The 18,665-nt window shown below is 43.7% G+C and overlaps 1 protein-coding gene across 1 annotated transcript; it reads left to right on the top strand.

Moving 5' to 3' along the window:
• The first annotated feature begins 1,411 nt into the window (after nt 1-1,411).
• COMP (cartilage oligomeric matrix protein) lies at nt 1,412-17,809 on the top strand. The gene is made up of 19 exons (XM_009913748.2): nt 1,412-1,668; nt 3,799-3,884; nt 6,048-6,099; nt 8,280-8,458; nt 9,733-9,870; nt 10,694-10,771; nt 10,922-11,080; nt 11,636-11,740; nt 11,922-12,029; nt 12,475-12,634; nt 13,853-13,971; nt 14,406-14,458; nt 14,895-15,088; nt 15,526-15,704; nt 15,927-15,975; nt 16,222-16,418; nt 16,562-16,734; nt 16,912-17,051; nt 17,203-17,809. The coding sequence occupies exons 1-19, from the start codon at nt 1,593-1,595 to the stop codon at nt 17,247-17,249; spliced, it is 2,292 nt and encodes a 763-aa protein (XP_009912050.1). The 5' UTR covers nt 1,412-1,592; the 3' UTR covers nt 17,250-17,809.
• The last annotated feature ends 856 nt before the right edge of the window (nt 17,810-18,665 follow it).

Raw genomic sequence — 18,665 nt, 5'->3', positions numbered from 1 at the left:
TTTTTCATTCACTCCCCATTTGCTGCTATAAAATAAAAATTGTAAATAATATTTCCTAGAACATCACTGGAAAAAACAGTGTATTTTATCTTTAATGATCAGTTGCCATGGTTTTGATTTGTCCAGAAGGACCCAGAAATGCTAAAACCTGGGCAACTCAGTTGTTCTGAGTTCTGGCTAAACCACAAGTATCAAACCTTCAAAGCTGATTTACCTGTGGGTTGACAGCAAAAAGTCACTTGCTGCGTGTAACATGAGATGGCATGTGCGCCAGACAAGCAGAATTATACAAATGCCACCTTGGTTACACATGCAAATTAACTTTATTTTCAGTATAAATTTGCTTGGCGCAAGAAAGTGTAAAATCCGTCTGCTGCAGTATTCCCGTATTATAGAACTAGTAATATTTATTTGCTTACTTTAGTGAACATGCATGCTCACCAGTGCCTGCAAGACTGCACCCAGTTACCTTCAAGAATTGTGCACAGCCACCGGGACGGGGAGTTTTTTCTTGAACACGGGAGGTCTGAGGTCAAAATGAGAAAAAAATCTTTTATGTAAATACCCAAGGATCCTGCTGCTATAACACTTTAAAGACTAAGCTACTGTTTCCTGGGGCTTTCCTGTCTGTGTCCCCAAGGGTGTTGTATGATCAACATACTGACAGATTTCACAATCAAACAGTGAGAATGTGTGATCAAGAATTTCACTGGTCTTCAGACTAACCTTTTTTACAGGTCATAGTTTAACTTGCAATTTCCTTGATGTAGTAGCTTTAAGATTTTCTTTGGGCAGATTTTCTTTGGCTGCTCTAGATGGATTTCTCAATCTGCTCTCTGTCTTCTGATGGAAAGTACTGGATTGAGACTGACTGATGGAAAATGCTGGATTGAGACTCATTCCCTCACAGACAAGAAACAGCAAAGTCTACCTTCCTTTTATGCTGTCACTTCTGCACTGCATCCTTCCTTTAGGCAAGCCTGGGTGGGGGGTAATAAGAACATCAGCCTCTAAGGGTTAGTATATTTGCCCGATCCCTCTCCAAAATAGGATGTGTGGCTCCTCTTTGGAGTTGGAAGATGATTCAATAGTTCTACACCAAGCATGAGTGGTGAAATTGTCTTTTGGGAGTTTAAAGAGCCTTTTCTGAAACCCTAGTGAAGTCCAGATGTCTCATAGCTTTTGTGATCCTGTGAGCAGCTTTAGAAGGAAAATCTGTGAGGGATAAGGCTATGAATCATCTGTCTATCCTGTGTCCATGAAGAAGAAATAAAAACCCTAATCCAAAAAGAATCCATTTAATTCTGGAATTTTCTGACCTATTTTGGTGCAAGCCGGTCTAAAAAAAAAAAATTAAACTACTCTCCTGATGAGTTTCTCATATTGTTTACTTTTGTAACGTTCTCTGTGGACTAGCAGCCAGAAATGACGTCCACCCCTCATCCAGCATCAGAGAATAAGAACTTCAGAGGAAGGAATGCAACTTCATAAATAGCAAACCACAGACACTAATGGGGAGCAGAGGCAAACCTGCAGGTTAAAAATTCGTTGCAAGAGAAGCCCATACATCCACACTGCCTGAAGACTCAAAGATGATTTCAGCTCTAGCATTGGTTTTTCTCCTCTGCCTCTCTTGTCCTTTTTCATCATGTCAGCAGAGAAGAGCAGGTAAGTAATTTTAATTATCTCTACATTTTCTGGACTCATATGCTTTCTAGACTCCTATGAAAATTCTGTTTTGCAGAAGGGAATGAGGAGGAAGGTTAACATTTCAGCTGCATCTACTGAAGCCTAAAAGCAATGTTCAGGGATCTTGTAGTTTCATATGAAACTTGAAGCTTAACTGTGTAAATGTTCAGTCTTAGATTTTTTTCCCCAGTTCTCCTGCTAAGTAGGGAAGTTTTGTTAAGGAAAACATTTATTCTAGTGCAACTGGGAATTTTGTTGTGTTTTGTAATGACCTGCAAGAGGCATTTTACATTAACCTGCATTTTGCATGTGATTTAAGTTAAAAAGCAGATCATACAGAATGTCCGATAGCAGGATCCTTGGATATTCTCTCTGCTTGTGCACATAGAGCTCAGGGAAGCCCTGACTTCTAGGAACGTAGCCATGCTAAGTTCATTACAAAAGTTCCACTTCTCTGAAGAGCCCATTAAGGGAATGCTCAACTCAAAGAGGATCTGTGAGATCTGGCAGACTCAGACTGTGTACCAGAGACTCAGATGTGTGCTTGTGGAGACAGAATGAGTCCACGGAGAAGGATGCATAGTAATGGCAATGTCTGCAAGCACACAGATTTCCTTTGGAAATCGCTTCTGAGTGGTTGAATCATTATTGTGCATTTGAATATTAAAAAAAACCCCAAACTTTTATTTTAAATTACATCTTGCTACTAGGGATGGAAAATTCTTCCCAGGAATAACAGAAGTTGCCTGAAGCCTTCATGCAGAGCTTATTCAAAACCTCTGTTTGAAGTTAGAAATTAAGTGCAAGCTCCTTGTTTTCAATAAAATAAGAAACATCACTTTAATTCAGTCTTTCTGTCTTAGAATGACATTTGTGGTACTTTCAATTTAGTTCCCAAACCAAAATGTATTGGAGAGGTTACAAATATTCATAAAGTCCTCTTGGTTCTGTGTGGGGAGGACCCATGAGGCTTTCAGGTTCGTTTGTCACATGAGAATGCTGAAGTTGTACTAAGTCAGTAGTACGGGCTCACATCCTGCCTTTGGCGCTGGCAAATTCCTCATGGTGAAGGAGGCAGACCTCTAACTCCAGCTAATTTCCCCTGAACACACAGTGGTGTTTGTAGAAGATACTGCTATTTCTCTCTTCATAAAGGTTTGCTTACACTGTAGGCAAGGTGTGACTTCTGTTAGAGGATCGATTAATCTAGAAAACTAGAGAAATAAGGTTGTACTTTCTCATGGCAGACAGGAGAATACCAGAGTTGAACTTTCTGTCCAACTGTTTTTAAATGGTTCAAGTTTTCTTAAAACTTATATAATTCTAGAAACAATGAGCTACTTCCATTCATTGTTCTTGAGCAAAGCTGGAGTGTAGACTCAATTTTTAGCATGTCTCAAAGGACTAGGCAAGTCTAGAATCTAGCAGATGGGAGGGAAAAATCGTGTTAATCTGCCCTAGATGACCTTGTAAGGTGATTTATAGCCTCTGTTCAGCTTAGTTTAAACAGGATTTTACAATGTTGCATGGATGAGCAGATGGATCCTTTGTGCCCCAAAGCCACTACACAGCAATTCGAAATTGCCGCTACCCAAAAAGAACCCAACTCCAGCAAGAAAAAAGTCTGTACCTTGAGAACAGGCAAGGCAACGACTGATGTGCTGGTTTTCCACGTTCAGTGCTTGGCAGCACGTTTGGGATAGACTCAGCAAAAAGCCTTACTTTAGTGGTGCCCTTCACAGGAGCTTCCACAGCACTGAATTACTGATTTGCTTCTTTTGGCAGCAAAGCCTTCCTATGTGTGAACTGCAGAGACCATGCCAGATTAACAGCTACCACAACTGCCAAACTGCCAGGCCAATTTGTTTGCTGAGGGGTAACTGTTACCTACCTGACAGGCATGGCTGATTATCACTGTCTGCCCTGCCCAGAGCAAATTCTACCCTACCTGCAAGTCTCTCTTAGTTCCAGCAAGCTTCTAGTTAGGAACTGGCAGAGACTGGTGTGGAGGAGTCTGTATCTTTAATATTAAGCTGAAGTTAATAATATCAGGTGGCTTGTACTGCTAATGGCTCTTCTGTGTTTTCCCAACCACTTTGGGTTTTTTAGGAGGTGACGTTGGGCCAGAAATGCTGGAAGAGATGAGAGAAACTAACCGTGTGCTAATGGAAGTTCGAGACTTGTTGAAACAGCAGGTAGGTGAAAAAAGGGACCTAGTTCCTTATATGCTGCACAAGAGAGGTCTCTGAATCCTCTGCTGAGTTCTGGAATTTGGGGGCCTGCTTCTTGCATTACGTGAAATAAGCAATACAATTATTGCGCTGCAAACCAGAATCAAGAGGTGGTCTCACAATCAGATCTGTAATTCTGAGATAAAGTGGATTCATTTGAATACCAAATTCTGCTGTTTAGAACTGTGTCTCCTGAAAAACAGCGCACATGGAGAATGAACTCAAAAAAAAGACATGCACACACAGTGGGTATATATTTAACTGGAAAAACAAGTCACTTTTTCCTTGATTTTGTGGGCTCATGAAATCAGTAGAGAGTCCAAACTTGGAAGATGGAAGAGACCTTTCAGCCATCTATTAGGGTCCTGGAAAGGGAAGTCATATGGAGTCTAAACAAGCTCTGTATTCACTCTTTCCTCTTGTTTTAATCCTAAGCCTTGCTGGCTCCTGTAGTTTCTTAGGGAATTTGGAACTTCTTGGGTGCTTAGATCTTTTCCCATTTTAACGAGGAGATTGTGGTTTGTCTGGTCAACTCTCTTTTAAGTATAGAAAAAGGTTCCATTCTCCCTTTATCCACTCTGGGAGCTGAGGGCAGCAGCCTCTGCCTGCCAGATAATTGGAATGGCAGACAGGTCTCTGTGCCAGTGCAAACTGGGCGGCCTCTAATCTGCAAAAACATCTGTTGCATTGAGTTGCTCTCACATTTCAGGCTGCTGCATAAATACCCAGTGTTTACTAGGAATCAGGTCAGACATGGTTCCTGGCAGCCTCAAGCAATGATTTCCAGTGTTCCCTTCCAGCTTAGCACTGCTTCTCCATACAGGTTTTCTATTTGTTCTTTCTCTCACTCTTGCCACCTTTACTTTTTTTTTATCCATGGCCTTTTTCTCAACAGCACTTTCAAGAAAATTCTTCCTCAGAAGACAAACTTGCATATACAACTGGAGAGCCAAGGTGGCAGTTCATAATTTCTTAATCTGTGCAAAGATTTTCTAAAACTTACTTTTCCTTGAATCAGCATCTTGGGATGTTGGCAATAAGGATGGCAAAAGGCATAACAATAAAAGGCCAGATCTACTCTCCTGAGCCAAAGGCTGAAGGATTCTTGGCACAAAGGAACCACTGACACTCATTGACAGTGCTCCGAATTCTCCACTCAGCTCTCTGTCACCCACTTCCAATGGGAGATGTTCTGGGGATTCAGCTTAGATCTATCTCTGCCTTAACTATTCAAAATACATGACCCCAGGCGGTGTTGGAGGGAAGAGAGAATCTAACATAGAATGAAAGCTTGCTCTTATACCTGGAAGCTGGCAGAGAGACATGAGTAGAAGCTTTTGTCAAAGTGAAAGTCCACAGGGTGTGGAAGGGTGGTCCTGAGCATCAGTTGTAGATAGCCAGTGAGGCTTTTGCAGGAAAGAAGTCTGCTAGGATTGCTATCTAAGATGCTAGAGAGTCATATAAATGTTAGCTTGAGACTGACATGCTTACTTGTGCCTGTCCCGTATTCCTTTCTTCACCAAAGGAACAGCATCTTTGCGCTGCTGATGCTACAGATTATCTCTTTATAAGAGCTTGAAGGAATAGGAGCCTAGAGATCAGAGGAAGTCTGGAGGGAGGAGCTTTCATTAATAGATTCTAAATATCCTCACAGCAAGGGCATTAGGGCGAAAGAATGGCATAAGCAATCTCAGAGATTATTCATGTATCTGCAAAAATGGCTCACAGGGGAACCCCCTCCTGAATTTACCTATGCAATGTCTGGACTGCAGATAAAGCAGACCTCTCTAGGACTGCTAGTTCAGCATCTTCTAGAGTAGAGACCCAAATAAAGTAGATTTCTCTTTCTTTATGACACTTGTTTCTATGTATTCAAGTCAAGTGTTTCCTGCATCTGTGATAGAATAGTAGTATCAAGTTAGCCTGTAGAAACACTACAGTAGGAAGTGATTTACAGCAGGGAATACGAGCCACCTCTGCAACATAGACTTTGAGGTAAAAGTTAATTTGTTTGTAAGCAGCTGTGCAATCTCAGAGAGACACCCTGTTTTCTGGCAGTGGGGCTACTAGTTTGCGTGGGAGCAAAACTGAGCCTTTGGCTAAATGGTGGTTCTTGTTTTCTTCTAGATTAAGGAGATAACATTCCTGAAGAATACAGTCATGGAGTGTGATGCCTGTGGTGAGTTACTGAGCTGAGTTCTATGTTCAACTGCCTCCAAGTCCTCCATACCTTTGTGTCCAAACAAGTAGTAAAATGCCACCTGTGACCATCTCCCCAAAGGAAATAGCTTGTTTCAGAATTAGCCCAAGTGTCACAGGGTAATACTCAATATTGGTGATGCTTTTTTCCCCAACATCATTCTGCATTCATGGACCTGTGTTCCATGCTGTTCTTGTCATTCAGTGGCAGCTGAAGCTATTACCCCTTTCCTGAGCATGGGGTGCAGAAGTAGCCTTAAAAAGTTCATCTTTCCTTCCAGCAAATCCCCAGCATTTGCTTACTTCCATTATTTTTAAAAAAAGCTTTGTTAATGGTTTTGTGACATACCATGCCATATTTCTCAGGGTAGCTGCATTCTGCTGCGGAAAGCTGCCCAGCCACATCTCCTAATAACCCAGGCCGTGGCCAATGTTAGAATTGCCTGGGAATGCACACTGGCTATCCTGTGGGATATAGCTGGCTACTCCTGAGCTGCAAGTGGAAGAGAACATCACCCCCAAGAGGCATTGCTCTGCTATTCCTTCCATCCTAGTGCTGCCACCATCCAAGCAAAGAGGTTGTTTACAGAGGATTCAGGAAACAGGGTCATAACTTTTCCCATATAAATCTTGCCCTCTGCTCCCCAGTATATGTTTTTTCTCTAGACTGGAACTTACTTCCAGTATGTCTGGCTTTCAGAAAGCATGGTTCTTGGAGATGCTCTATTATTTGCCAGTACACTCAAAGGGTGGAGCAGTAACCATTTCTGCATTTGGAGAGATTGTACTTCTGCTGGAAAAGAGATTAGCCAAAGCTTCTGGGACCCACAGTACAGAAATGCATTCATCCACAGCAATTGTTTTAATAATTTGCTCATAAAACTGTCCTGAACTTTCTCTCTGTTACTTGATTTCTGCCTTCCCCACTTGCTATTCTGCTTTATATGCATTCTTCTCCTGTACTCCTTACCATAGAATTTGAGCCTCTTTTAGTCATGCATTGAACAATCTGACTCACAGCAGTCGTGTGCTTCTCATTATTTCTCAGAAAGAGAAGCATGAAGAGAGGCCTTGTTTTTAGTGAAGAATTTGCTGCTGGTGATGGTAGAGTGTTGGTTTTTGGGTTGGTTTGTTTCAGGTTTTTTATGTTGGGCTTTTAAGCTGGAGAAAGTGGGAGAAAAAAGTGTCCCTGCCACTTAGAGTAGTGGGTGTGGGAGACTTGTGACAATTTTAGATTCTGGGAAAGTTCATTCACAGTCTTAAATTGGCCTTCAGTGAAGTTCTGCGTCCCGTACAGATTAATTTTGCAAGTTCTCTTGTGCTGTGGGTCAGGTCATGACAATAAGGACAAAAACCTGGCATTTGGCCTAAAACTTTAAGGGAAGCTGGTGCGCAGCGGTGTGGGGACAGGCTTGATGTGTTCAGAGTGCTTCTGAATAGGACTGCGGCAGCATTTTATATGGGTTAGAATTTCCTACACATCACACACTTCATGCTTAGATAGACTATATTGCTGTATTCCAGCCTAGAAGTGATGAATGTCTGAATTAACAGATTGATTTCTCATCTGCCAGGATGAAGTGAGGTTTCCTAGCCCTGTGGAGATAACAGGTAGCATGTTATGCATAATGTTACAGCATGAGAGCCTTCTGTGTGAGTGTATTCCTGCTACAAACCAAGCTGACCTGTTTAATGTGCCTGCTGTCTACAGCAGAGATTTTGGCTGACAGCCCTCCACAATGCTTCCCAGATTTAAGTCTGTGTGGGTTCTGCTTTAGCCAAGTGTCTGAGTCCCTACCACCAGTGAGGTGTAGCTATGGGGAAACCGGGGAGAGAACTGATCTCTGTGGAACTACAAAAGCAAGGGCATTACACCAACAAAGAAGGTGGCATAACAAAGAGTTTTGGACTTGGAGCTAAGACTTCTGGGGTTTCTTACTTATTTTTTGTCTGCTTTGATTCAGAAATCTGTCAAATTGCTGCTTCTGGCTTCATTTTTCTCCATTTACAAAATAGAGCTACAACTGCCCAACCCTCAGAAGGGATGTGAGGAAATATCCTGTGTGTGAAGCACACTGATATCTTCTGAGACAATGGGACCACCTGATGATAGTGTCTGGCAGTGACAGCTCTGTTTTTAATGTTCCTCTTGTCCTCTAGGCATGCGAGGCGACACGGAGGTGACAGGCCCTGTCATCACTGTGACACAGTTTAACAGATGCCTCCCAAACTCTTGCTTCCCTGGAGTGGCCTGCACCGAGACCGGCACTGGCTTCCGCTGTGGACCCTGTCCCCCGGGTTATTCAGGCAATGGGTCCCACTGCACAGATATCAATGAGGTAAAAAACAAGTAGGATAGGCTGGAAGCTATAAAACTGGCTCGCTTTTCTTAGAGTGTTGCAGGTTTGTCTTGTGGTTATAAAGAAAAGTCTTGCAATTCCCCTAGGAGCTGCAGTTCAACAGAAACACCATTTCACTGGAAGGAAGTCTGTATCTCACTCTCCCTTAAGCTCTGTTCCATGTTGGTTTTATATCCAGTCTAGCTAGGCATTTCTTTCTAAAAGAGACATAGGCTCAAACAAAATAAAGCTTTTGGTTTGTACCACACAGGAAGGTGAGTTTGGAAGACCAGAACAGTCCCTTTTGGTCTTACAGTCTTTTGAGCTACTGGCTGATGAGTTGTTAGAGATAAGATTTATTATGTGTGGAATAGAATCAAATGCTTCCTGAATAGTCCTTTATACAATAAATCTTACCACACTACTTGTATGGCTTTACTTCTGCCTTTAAATCAAACCTTGCTAGGCAGATACTGTTTAATTTTTCTTTTTTTTTTTAGATAGTGTGGCATTCCATCAAGTTTACTTTCTGTGTGTATGCAAAGCTTTACTCAACCATTAATTGTGTATGTCCCTAAGATTCCTTAGTTCTGTGGTTCCCAAACCATAGCCCTATGCTCACTGATTAGTCCACCAAGCAACTGTAAGTGTCTTGCAAAGTCATATCACCTCTATAGCATTTCAGTTTAAAAACCTGCTGAAGTTAAAAGGGTCGATGAGAGATTTTGAGATTGATGATAATCTGCTAGTCACCAAAACGTGGGAACCGCTGTATTAATGTAATGCATCTGCCAGTACAGAGCATAAGAATTCAGTGAAAGTAATAAAGTGTTGGAGAAAATAAAGCAAGCATTAATAGCAACTTTGGAAAGTCAATTGCTTCCCAGAGTAGTACACAAACAACTGTTCTTGTCTTTCAAAACCAGTGTAAGAAATTATCCAGTTCTCTGGATTCAGAGACTGCCAGGAAAGAAAGTGTGAAGCCAGCTCTTTGCCTGGGCAATTGATGTCACCTAAGAAGAATTAGTCCTGAAAGTTGATTTGTTTTACTTGTCTGCACATATTGGGACTTGGGAGAACAACTGAGATGGGGAAGCTGCATTTTCCACTTGCAAGGAAAGCCAAGAACTTCTATGCGTTTTTGGTTTATTCTTTAAAAATAAAAGTACAATAGCTGGATCTCACCCAGCAAGGCTTGCTTTGAGAGCTGCCTTCACAGCTGGCCTTGAGCGAGCCTGCCTCACAGTTCTACACAACCTCTTCCTTGTTTACAGTGCAACGCAAACCCCTGCTTCCCGAAGGTCCAGTGCATTAATACCACCCCTGGCTTCCGCTGTGATCCCTGCCCTCCCGGCTTCACTGGGCAAATGGTTGAAGGTGTTGGACTAGCTTATGCCAGGGCCAACAAACAGGTAAGGCCCAGAAACGTTTCTGTCTCCTTCAGAAGCCACTAACTCTTTCCTCTCCGTAATTGTAATTCAAAGGTCTTGGAACCCTCAAAGGTCTTGGAACCCTCAAAGGAATGGGAGGGAAATACAAGATGACTGTGTTGTATTGGTGGGGAGACTGGTGTGGTGAGAGGCGAGACTTGCCAAGGATGTCCTAGCACATCAACAGCAAAGCAACCTCCACTCCAAGACCTTACCGCTGCTGAATTTATACTGGACAGAATGTTATGTCTCTGACACCTTTGTGGCTGTGAAGCCAGCCTGGGCAATCCTTCATACTAGGACACAGAAGAGCTGATGCAGCGGCTGCCCCTGCTGCTTCCCTGACAGCTACAGACAGATGAAAGTAAAAAAAAAAACAACAAATCACCTAGTCTTAGTATGGTTTATAAGAATATATTGCCAAAAGTAAGAATGGCATGTGGCTTGTGTTATTTAGAGAGCTGCTAGCTGGTCACAGGACGCAGTCTTTGACCTTCTTGCTCCATTGACTCTCTTCTATCCTTTTACAGTAAGGAGATACTCTGACAGCTCAGCTCAGAGCTAAGCTATTTTGCCAGGGTAAAATCTCTGGTGACTCTGTAGAGGGTGAACAGCTTGCCTGGGGTCAGGAGTATTGCTGGGATCTGGCTCAAGCTTGTGTGAAGGAAAACTTTGAGCTGTGGGACCTAGTAGGGTGTGTCAGGGTATTTGCTTCTACATCTAGTGATGCCCTAATTCTGTAGTCTGATGTGGTTGGTATCTGCTTAAGAGTGAAGTTAATGTCTATTTTTTTCTTCCTGGGCAGGTTTGTACTGACATCAACGAATGCGAGACAGGTGCTGCCAGAAATTGTGTTCCAAACTCTATCTGCATCAATACACGGGTAAATATTACTGGAAAGCCTTATGTGGATCTCTCTTCCCCAGGCTCTGGGGCCTCTGTTAGCTGTGGCAATCCAGTTGCTGAGGAAGGTTACAGCAACGGTTTGCCAGGACTCATGTTCTAGTTAATTTCCTATTGCTTTTTCTTGCAGGGATCCTACAAGTGTGGGGCTTGTAAACCTGGCTTTGTTGGGGATCAAGTCACTGGCTGCAAGAGCCAGACGGTGAGACGCTGTCCTAATGGTGAAATTAGTCCATGCCACGAGAAAGCACAGTGCATCGTGGAGCGCGACGGGTCCCTCTCCTGCGTGGTAAGGTCCAAACCTCCCTGCGGTTGGGGTCTGCTCACTCCGCTTTCCCTTGCCCTGTGCTTGCTCTCCTGGGTCTGCCACTGCCCTCTCCTGGAGAGCGTGCCTTCCCGACACAGACCTGCTCTCCATTAACACCTGAGCTACGGCAATATCTGTCGGTGCTCCCAGGAGAAGTGGACTGCTCCTGGCACCTCAGATCCACCGTTGTTTGCTTGGGTTTTTTTGCCTGAAGCACTACAAATTTGTCAGTCGTGGAACATTACACACGGCTGAGCAGGGAGAAGCACTGTTCAGCAACTTGCTGGAGCCCAGAAGTTTTGCTGCTGCATGTGTCTTTATAATCTCAGGAACAAGCAGAGAGCTTGTATCTGAGCTATTTAAAATACTATTTGCAGCATAACTGTTTCTTGCAGGCAATATTTTTCCTGTAGAGCATTGTGTACCTGGATTTGCAACGTTTTGTGCTGGTTCTCATGTAAAGCCTTCAATTTTGGAGGTGTGTGGCCATCAGGGGACTCACTGGCAGCCTCATTTTGTTTATCTGCTGTCTTCCAGTGCCTCGTGGGGTGGGCGGGGAACGGCTATGTCTGTGGGAAGGATACGGACATTGATGGAGTCCCTGATGAGAAGCAACGCTGCTCTGACAAAAAATGCCGCAAGGTAAGATGCAGTTGTCTCATGTTTTGCTGGAAACAGTATATCAGAGGAACGCCTAATGAGAACTGGGCAATTCTGATTTGAGGGCAGGCCTTGGGTGCTGGTGAGACCTGCCCAACCTTCAGAACTCAGGCTAAATGACACGCACAGCTTGCTAACAGGCCCTTTGTTGCTTTCTTTTCAGGATAACTGCATGACTGTCCCCAACTCTGGCCAAGAGGATGCAGACAGGGATGGAATTGGAGATGCTTGTGATGATGATGCTGACGGAGATGGGATATCAAATGCTGAGGTTTGAATTCTAATGCTTAAGCCCTGACATACCTATATGTACCCAGAAGTCCTGCAAAGCAACTGCCTTCACCTTTAATGTGAATTTAGAGAACCTGCAGGTAACAGCATGCAATGTTTCTTTTTAATCTGGATGGTCTGAAGCCTCTAAAACCAAGCAGACAGGAGAGAACATCATGGCACTGAAGGGACTTTACAAGTCATGGTCCCCTGAGAGTTAGGGAGTCTCTCTCTCTCCCACTTGGTCAAGCACTGGTTGGAGGTATTTTCAGGTGCTACTGGTATTCCCTGAACAGGCAGTGACTAGGCTGAGTAGAGGGAACTAAGACTGGCTGCAGATAGGCTGCTGGGCTTCTCAGAGCAGCTGGTCTCATACCCCAGAACTTTTGTTCAGTAGCATGCTCAGTGCCAAACACTTCCCCTCAGCCAGTCCCTCTCTCCCGCAGGACAACTGCATGTACACACGCAACGCAGACCAGCGCAATGCAGACAAGGATAACTTTGGTGATGCCTGTGACAACTGTCGCCAAGTGAAGAACAATGATCAGCGGGACATTGATGGCGATGGGAGGGGAGATGAGTGTGATGATGACATGGATGGAGATGGTAAGAGCAGCTGGAGAGCATCCTCAGAGAGGTGCAGACATACTGACCTAGGAACCAGGAAACTATTCATTGTGCAGCTAGAGATCCTCACCACAGGTGCCAGCCTTCAGCTGCTTGAGCTCTACAGGAGTAGAACTAATTTCTGATGGGATGAAGCACAGCTCAGTTCTTAAGATGCCAAGATGAGCAGTCAAGCCAGCATCCTTCACAGTTCAGCTCTTGCAGGGTTTAAAGATCTATCATCAGGATGGTGCTAACAATTTTTTATTAGCATTCTTGTGCACAAGCACATCAAACCTGTGTCAGACTTAAGAAAGAAAGATGTACCATGCAAACTGATCTCAGTCCAGTGCTGCAATTTAAACTTACGAAGAAGTATGGGAATATCCAAGTTGTTAGCAGCTACTGGCTCAAGGCAGTATGTGTCAGGGCTGTCTTCTGGGGTGAAAAAAAAACCTGGCTGGCTTTAGAAACAGTCTGTGTGCTAACGATGCTGTATTTGCACAAAGCCTGCTTTTGAAAGCCAGAAATCACAACTGCTTCTGGTCTGAGACATACGTATTTATTTACAGAGTATTTCCAGTGCATCTAGTGCTGTTTGGGTCTGGCTACATCCTGCCAAGTAGCTCCCCGCTGGCACGATTTGCTGGTGTAGTAGGTAAATGCAGAGAAGTGGGAAGTGAAGTCATACAGGTTGCCAATTAGATTGTTCCTGTCCTGTCTCAGGCCTTGAAAAGGCACTGTCTAAATCTTCCATGTCAAATAGCCAAGATTAACCTTGACTTATTTTATAATTATATAGACGTCTACTTTAGAGGAAAAAGACTCTGTCATGGTTTAGGGAACTGCAGATAGTTTCATCTTCATCCTCTTGGCCACTCACTCCTGCACAGATATGATGACAGTTTGAAGCATCTTCAGTTCTTTAGCTGTTACGCAGTTAAGGACATTTCCTCTCGGGTTCATGTGCAATAGCATGCTCAGACATTCATCATGATGCAGTCTGGAGTATGTTTAAAGATCAGTTGCTGCTGATCTCTTCCATCCTCCACAGCTGCTAGGATGTGTGTGAAACATACACAAAAATTCGAATTGGGGCTTTATTACATGAATTCAACTGTCCTAGATTTTTGCCATCTCTTACGTCCAAAAGAGATCTTGCTGCGTAGACCTTAATAGCCCTATTGCCCTGATGGGTCCACTTTGCATGTTTTACAGGGATCAAAAACACAATGGACAACTGTAAAAGAGTTCCTAACTCTGATCAAAAAGATAGCGATGGTGATGGCGTAGGAGATGTGTGTGACAGCTGCCCAACAGTCAGTAACCCAGACCAGGTAAGCAAGCACTCTTACTGGTTCATTTCTCTCACTCAGGACACTGCTTGTGTCATCTGCCTAAGGTGTGCATACCTGGTAACTCACCAAGGTTACCACTTGCAAATTTTAGCTGCCATCCTGCAGTACAAAAGTACAGCCCCCTGAGATCAAACATCCTGGCGTATAGAAGAATAAGTCAGAGGGGAAGTGTTGCGACTCTGGACTTCACTCTTCCTACCTTGTTCTTCTGTGTTTAGAAATAGTGCTGCATGAATTCAGCAGGGCAACTTGTAAATACTGCAGAAGGAACTCTCCCACTGTTGTCAGCTCTGTTTGCGATCAGAATGACCATGGCACTGAGGCTAACAAACACCTCTTCTTTGTTCTCTTTATTGCCCAATATTCCTGTTGATCTATGCAAAGTTTAAATGATTATTGCTTTATTTTACTAGAAAGATACTGATCATGATCTAGTGGGAGATGTCTGTGACACCAACCAGGACAGGTGAGAGCTTGCTGCAAAAATTATACTTGGGTTGCATGAAATCTTGGGGATGGACGAGAAAAAGGCATGTGGTGGCAACTCCCTGACAACCTGGCTTGGCCTTATCCGATAAAAAGACAGAGGTTAAGGGAGGTGGAATTTTCTTCAGACCTCAAAAAAACTTGCCAGTGGAAGTATGGCCCAAAGGCTAGCAGATGTAAGCTTGCTGACAGCAGGCTTCCCCATCATTAGCTACCACTCACGGATTCATTCAGAGACTACAGATGGAACATTTCTGCTCTATTATTTGTGTAACTAATACCTTAAGACTTCATAAGGCTCGAATCACCAACTTCTGCTGTTCTTGCTGAGGATGCCAGCTCCTAGAAAAGTGTTGCATGCTTATTTTAAAAGCATGTATCAGTGGATAATCTTTACCTGTAATTTTCTCCACCAGTGATGGGGATGGCCACCAAGATACACGGGATAACTGCCCATCAGTGCCCAACAGCTCCCAGCTGGACACAGACAACGACGGGCTGGGAGATGAATGCGATGATGATGATGACGATGACGGGATTCCAGATGAGAAACCTCCAGGCCCCGACAACTGTCGGCTTGTCCCTAACCCTGGCCAAGAAGACTCAGACGGTAAGGGAAATGGATGCACGTTAGCTCTGCTTGGGGGTCTTCTGTTCCTGGTGGCCAATGCATATCAATTTGACCTCTAGAGATAGACAGGAAGCAAGATCTCCTCAGTATTGACTTGAGACAGTCTTACATCATTTTCAGATCTCCAATAACCCTGACATCAGGATCATATTTGGGAAAAGTTCTCTTCCAGAAGTGTCTACAATTTGAGGTGTTTCTTCTGTGAACAGCACCTCCGCAAGCAAGAGAAGCCTCGGGGTTTCTTTGCAACTGACTTAAAGGAAGAGCGTACCGGTGCCCTGAACATCTCTTAACCTTGCATAGACATGGCTACCTTTAACTGTGCTAGCCAAAAGCTAGCTGAGTAAAACTCAGGTGCAAGGGGCAGGAGAAATGAATAAAAGCTCATTACTCCTTTTCTTCTATCGTGCTCTCAGGTGATGGTGTGGGAAACCTTTGTGAAGATGACTTTGACAGAGACACAGTGATTGACAGAATTGATGTGTGCCCAGAGAATGCAGAAGTGACACTAACAGACTTCAGGGCTTTCCAGACGGTTGTATTGGACCCTGAGGGTGATGCACAGATTGACCCCAACTGGATTGTCCTCAACCAGGTAGGAGACTGCTCCAGAACAGGCTAGTGAGTCAGGTGGAAACAAGCCTGTACCAAACTGGATGCAGTTTTCATTAAAAGACTCCACAGGTGTAATGGTACTGTTCAACAACATCCTGATCCTAGAGTCTCAACCCCGGTGTCCCTCTCCCCTGATCACTTAACAAAAGTAAAGTTAGTACAGTTGGAGCTATACTAATGAGTCAACATTCATCTTTCTCAGGGCATGGAAATTGTCCAGACCATGAACAGCGATCCTGGCCTGGCTGTAGGTGAGGCACTTATTTTTGTCCTATTGGAAAATTATCGCTCATTAACTGCGTACTTCTCTGTGCAGCTTTTACAAGTATTTCAGACACTACTTCATGATTCCATCCACCTCCTGGGAAAATATTTTCTGTAGTAGGCAGTCTTCAGATTTGGCTTAGCAAAATCCACCTCCCCTATCTGAATCTGGCAAGAAATGGATCTACATTTTGTCTCAAAACACAGAGTATTTGTTTTCCTACCAATTACAGGTTACACGGCATTCAACGGAGTGGACTTTGAGGGCACATTCCATGTCAACACTGCCACAGATGATGATTATGCTGGCTTCATATTTGGCTACCAGGACAGTTCCAGCTTTTATGTGGTCATGTGGAAGCAGATGGAACAGACATATTGGCAGGCAAACCCCTTCCGAGCAGTAGCAGAACCTGGAATTCAACTTAAGGTAAAGAAGCCATTGACAAAGAATGCAGTGGTGCATTTTTGCCTTTTTCTTAGCTGTGCTGCTTGGACACATACAGTGGGGGAAGCAGCTATGGTCAGTCAATCTTTTATCCACACATTTCACCAGTCTCTTCTCTGTGTTAGGCAGTGAAATCTAAAACAGGCCCAGGTGAGTATCTCCGCAATTCTCTCTGGCACACTGGAGACACCACAGACCAGGTCAAACTGCTGTGGAAAGACCCTCGCAATTCTGGCTGGAAGGACAAGACATCTTACCGCTGGTTCCTGCAACATCGGCCTCAAGTCGGATACATCAGGTGAGGGGTTTACAATTTCCTTTGCACGGCTGAGCGGAAGTTTAACACACAAAAGCAGCATCTCTAGTGCAGTCCTGTGGTAAAGAGGAGGGAGAGTGTCTGACTGAGGAACAATTTCTACAAGGGTGTGTGTATCAGTCTCACGTTCACATCCTACACACGCTTATTCTCTTCTAGAGCTCGCTTCTATGAGGGCTCTGAAGTAGTAGCAGACACTGGAGTTGTCCTTGATACAACTATGCGAGGAGGACGCCTGGGAGTCTTCTGCTTCTCCCAAGAGAACATTATCTGGTCAAACCTGCGTTATCGCTGCAACGGTGAGTTGGTTTTGAAAGTCAAATACAGACGTTTTTGCCACTGTGCTTTCAAGATGTTAATTTGTTCTTGGATAGCCTAATGGGATGTCATGGAGTAGCTTATTCTATTTTTATTTCTAATCTATATTTGCTTTAATCTCATCCTCCTCAGACACCATCCCAGAAGACTATGAAACATTTAGAGTTCAGCAAGACTAACGTCTGATTTAAACGTCTGTCCAGCCAAACTTGCTTTAAAAATCACGCTCGGCTGCCCCACTATTGCGCTGGTATACTGTATAAAGAACTGTAAGTAACGTACCACTGCACTCTGCACAGCACCAAGTGTCAATGCATTATCTGGCATCTTTTCTACAACAGCAACTTTCTTTAAACGCTATGAAAACCCCTTGGAACGGCAGAGATGTAGACAGCAAGTGTGAATAGAAGCCTGTAAACACTAGTTCTCTATGCTACCTGGAAAAAGATGTGCTGAGAAGCTACCTGCAGTAGCTGGAATTGTCTGAGTAAGTTTAGTGTGGATGATTCCCAGGAATCTTTTCCCTACTCAAAGGCTCTCAAGTGTGAATGTTGTTCTCCTTTTCAAGACCTACTGCAAAGCAAACCCAGCACTAGTCTGAAAAGGACACAGAGAGCAGCCTATGTACAAGTTGCTCACAAAACATTAAAAAAAGCACTTTAAGGAGAGTATCTTTGTTCTGGAATGTTGGATAATAAATACTTGGAATGTTGGATAATAAATACTAGACTTCTCCTTGGTCACGTGCATGTTGCTTTTTCCTCTTCTGCAACTTTTTCCATAACAGATGTGTAACAGAGAAGCCCTCAAAAGCTGAAAGCAATAGTACTGCTAGAGAGCCCTCAGCTGAATTCATAATTTTGTTAGCAGTACAAATGCACAGGGCCACTTTTTCTTTCAGGAACCTCCCTCTGGTTAGACTGTCCTACCTGGTTCTTTTAAGTGGCAGTTAGTTTTAGAACAATAAATGAAAGCTTTATACTTGATTTGTCCTATGACACCATGCCAGGACTCCCGTAAATAGACAGCCGAGGAACGGGGAAAACTGAAGCTGTTCGTATCATGGGTGCTCCCTTGAGCTGGGAACAGCAGACAAAGGGTTTCTCTAGTTGGTAACCTGGAAAGTCTTAAATCCTGCACTGCTGTAATCCCCAGTCGCTTCCAGGTAAACAATAACCTAGCAGCATTCCAGTCTGCCTGAAGAGACAACAAAAGCCAAACTTTGCAAGATGCTTCAGGTAAGCAGTTCATGGTAATTATACTGAAACTTGCTCGTGGTTTCAGGAGAGTTGCTCATGGTTTCATCAGAAAGGCAGCTCCTGTCAAATACTTCGCCATGCAGTTTTGCAAGCTAGTTAGAAGCTCCACTCTAGAACGAGGCCATATGATAAAAACTATTCACTGGATGTGCTGCTTCTGTTAAATGTTACCAAACAAGCAAGGTGTGAACACAACTTTCCCTCTCCTCTTGGCAAGAGGATGGCAAAAGCTGCACTTTACTAAGCACAGGTCTCCACAGCTATGTGCATTTGAATTTCACATTCCAGAGGCAACAGTGTAAGCAGAATTCTGCCGAAAGACGACTAGTTTTGCTA

Source organism: Haliaeetus albicilla, chromosome 8 (genome assembly GCF_947461875.1).
Source record: "Haliaeetus albicilla chromosome 8, bHalAlb1.1, whole genome shotgun sequence".
NCBI lineage: Eukaryota > Metazoa > Chordata > Aves > Accipitriformes > Accipitridae > Haliaeetus > Haliaeetus albicilla.
This window is presented reverse-complemented; position numbering and strand designations above follow the sequence as displayed.

Bases quoted from the DNA above. Each gene is read 5' to 3' on its own strand.
- COMP (XM_009913748.2), top strand. From the start codon at position 1,593: ATGATTTCAGCTCTAGCATTGGTTTTTCTCCTCTGCCTCTCTTGTCCT. The intron at 6,100-8,279 runs GTGAGTTACTGA...CTTGTCCTCTAG, and splicing joins CATGGAGTGTGATGCCTGTG to GCATGCGAGGCGACACGGAG. The intron at 13,972-14,405 runs GTAAGCAAGCAC...TTATTTTACTAG, and splicing joins CAGTCAGTAACCCAGACCAG to AAAGATACTGATCATGATCT.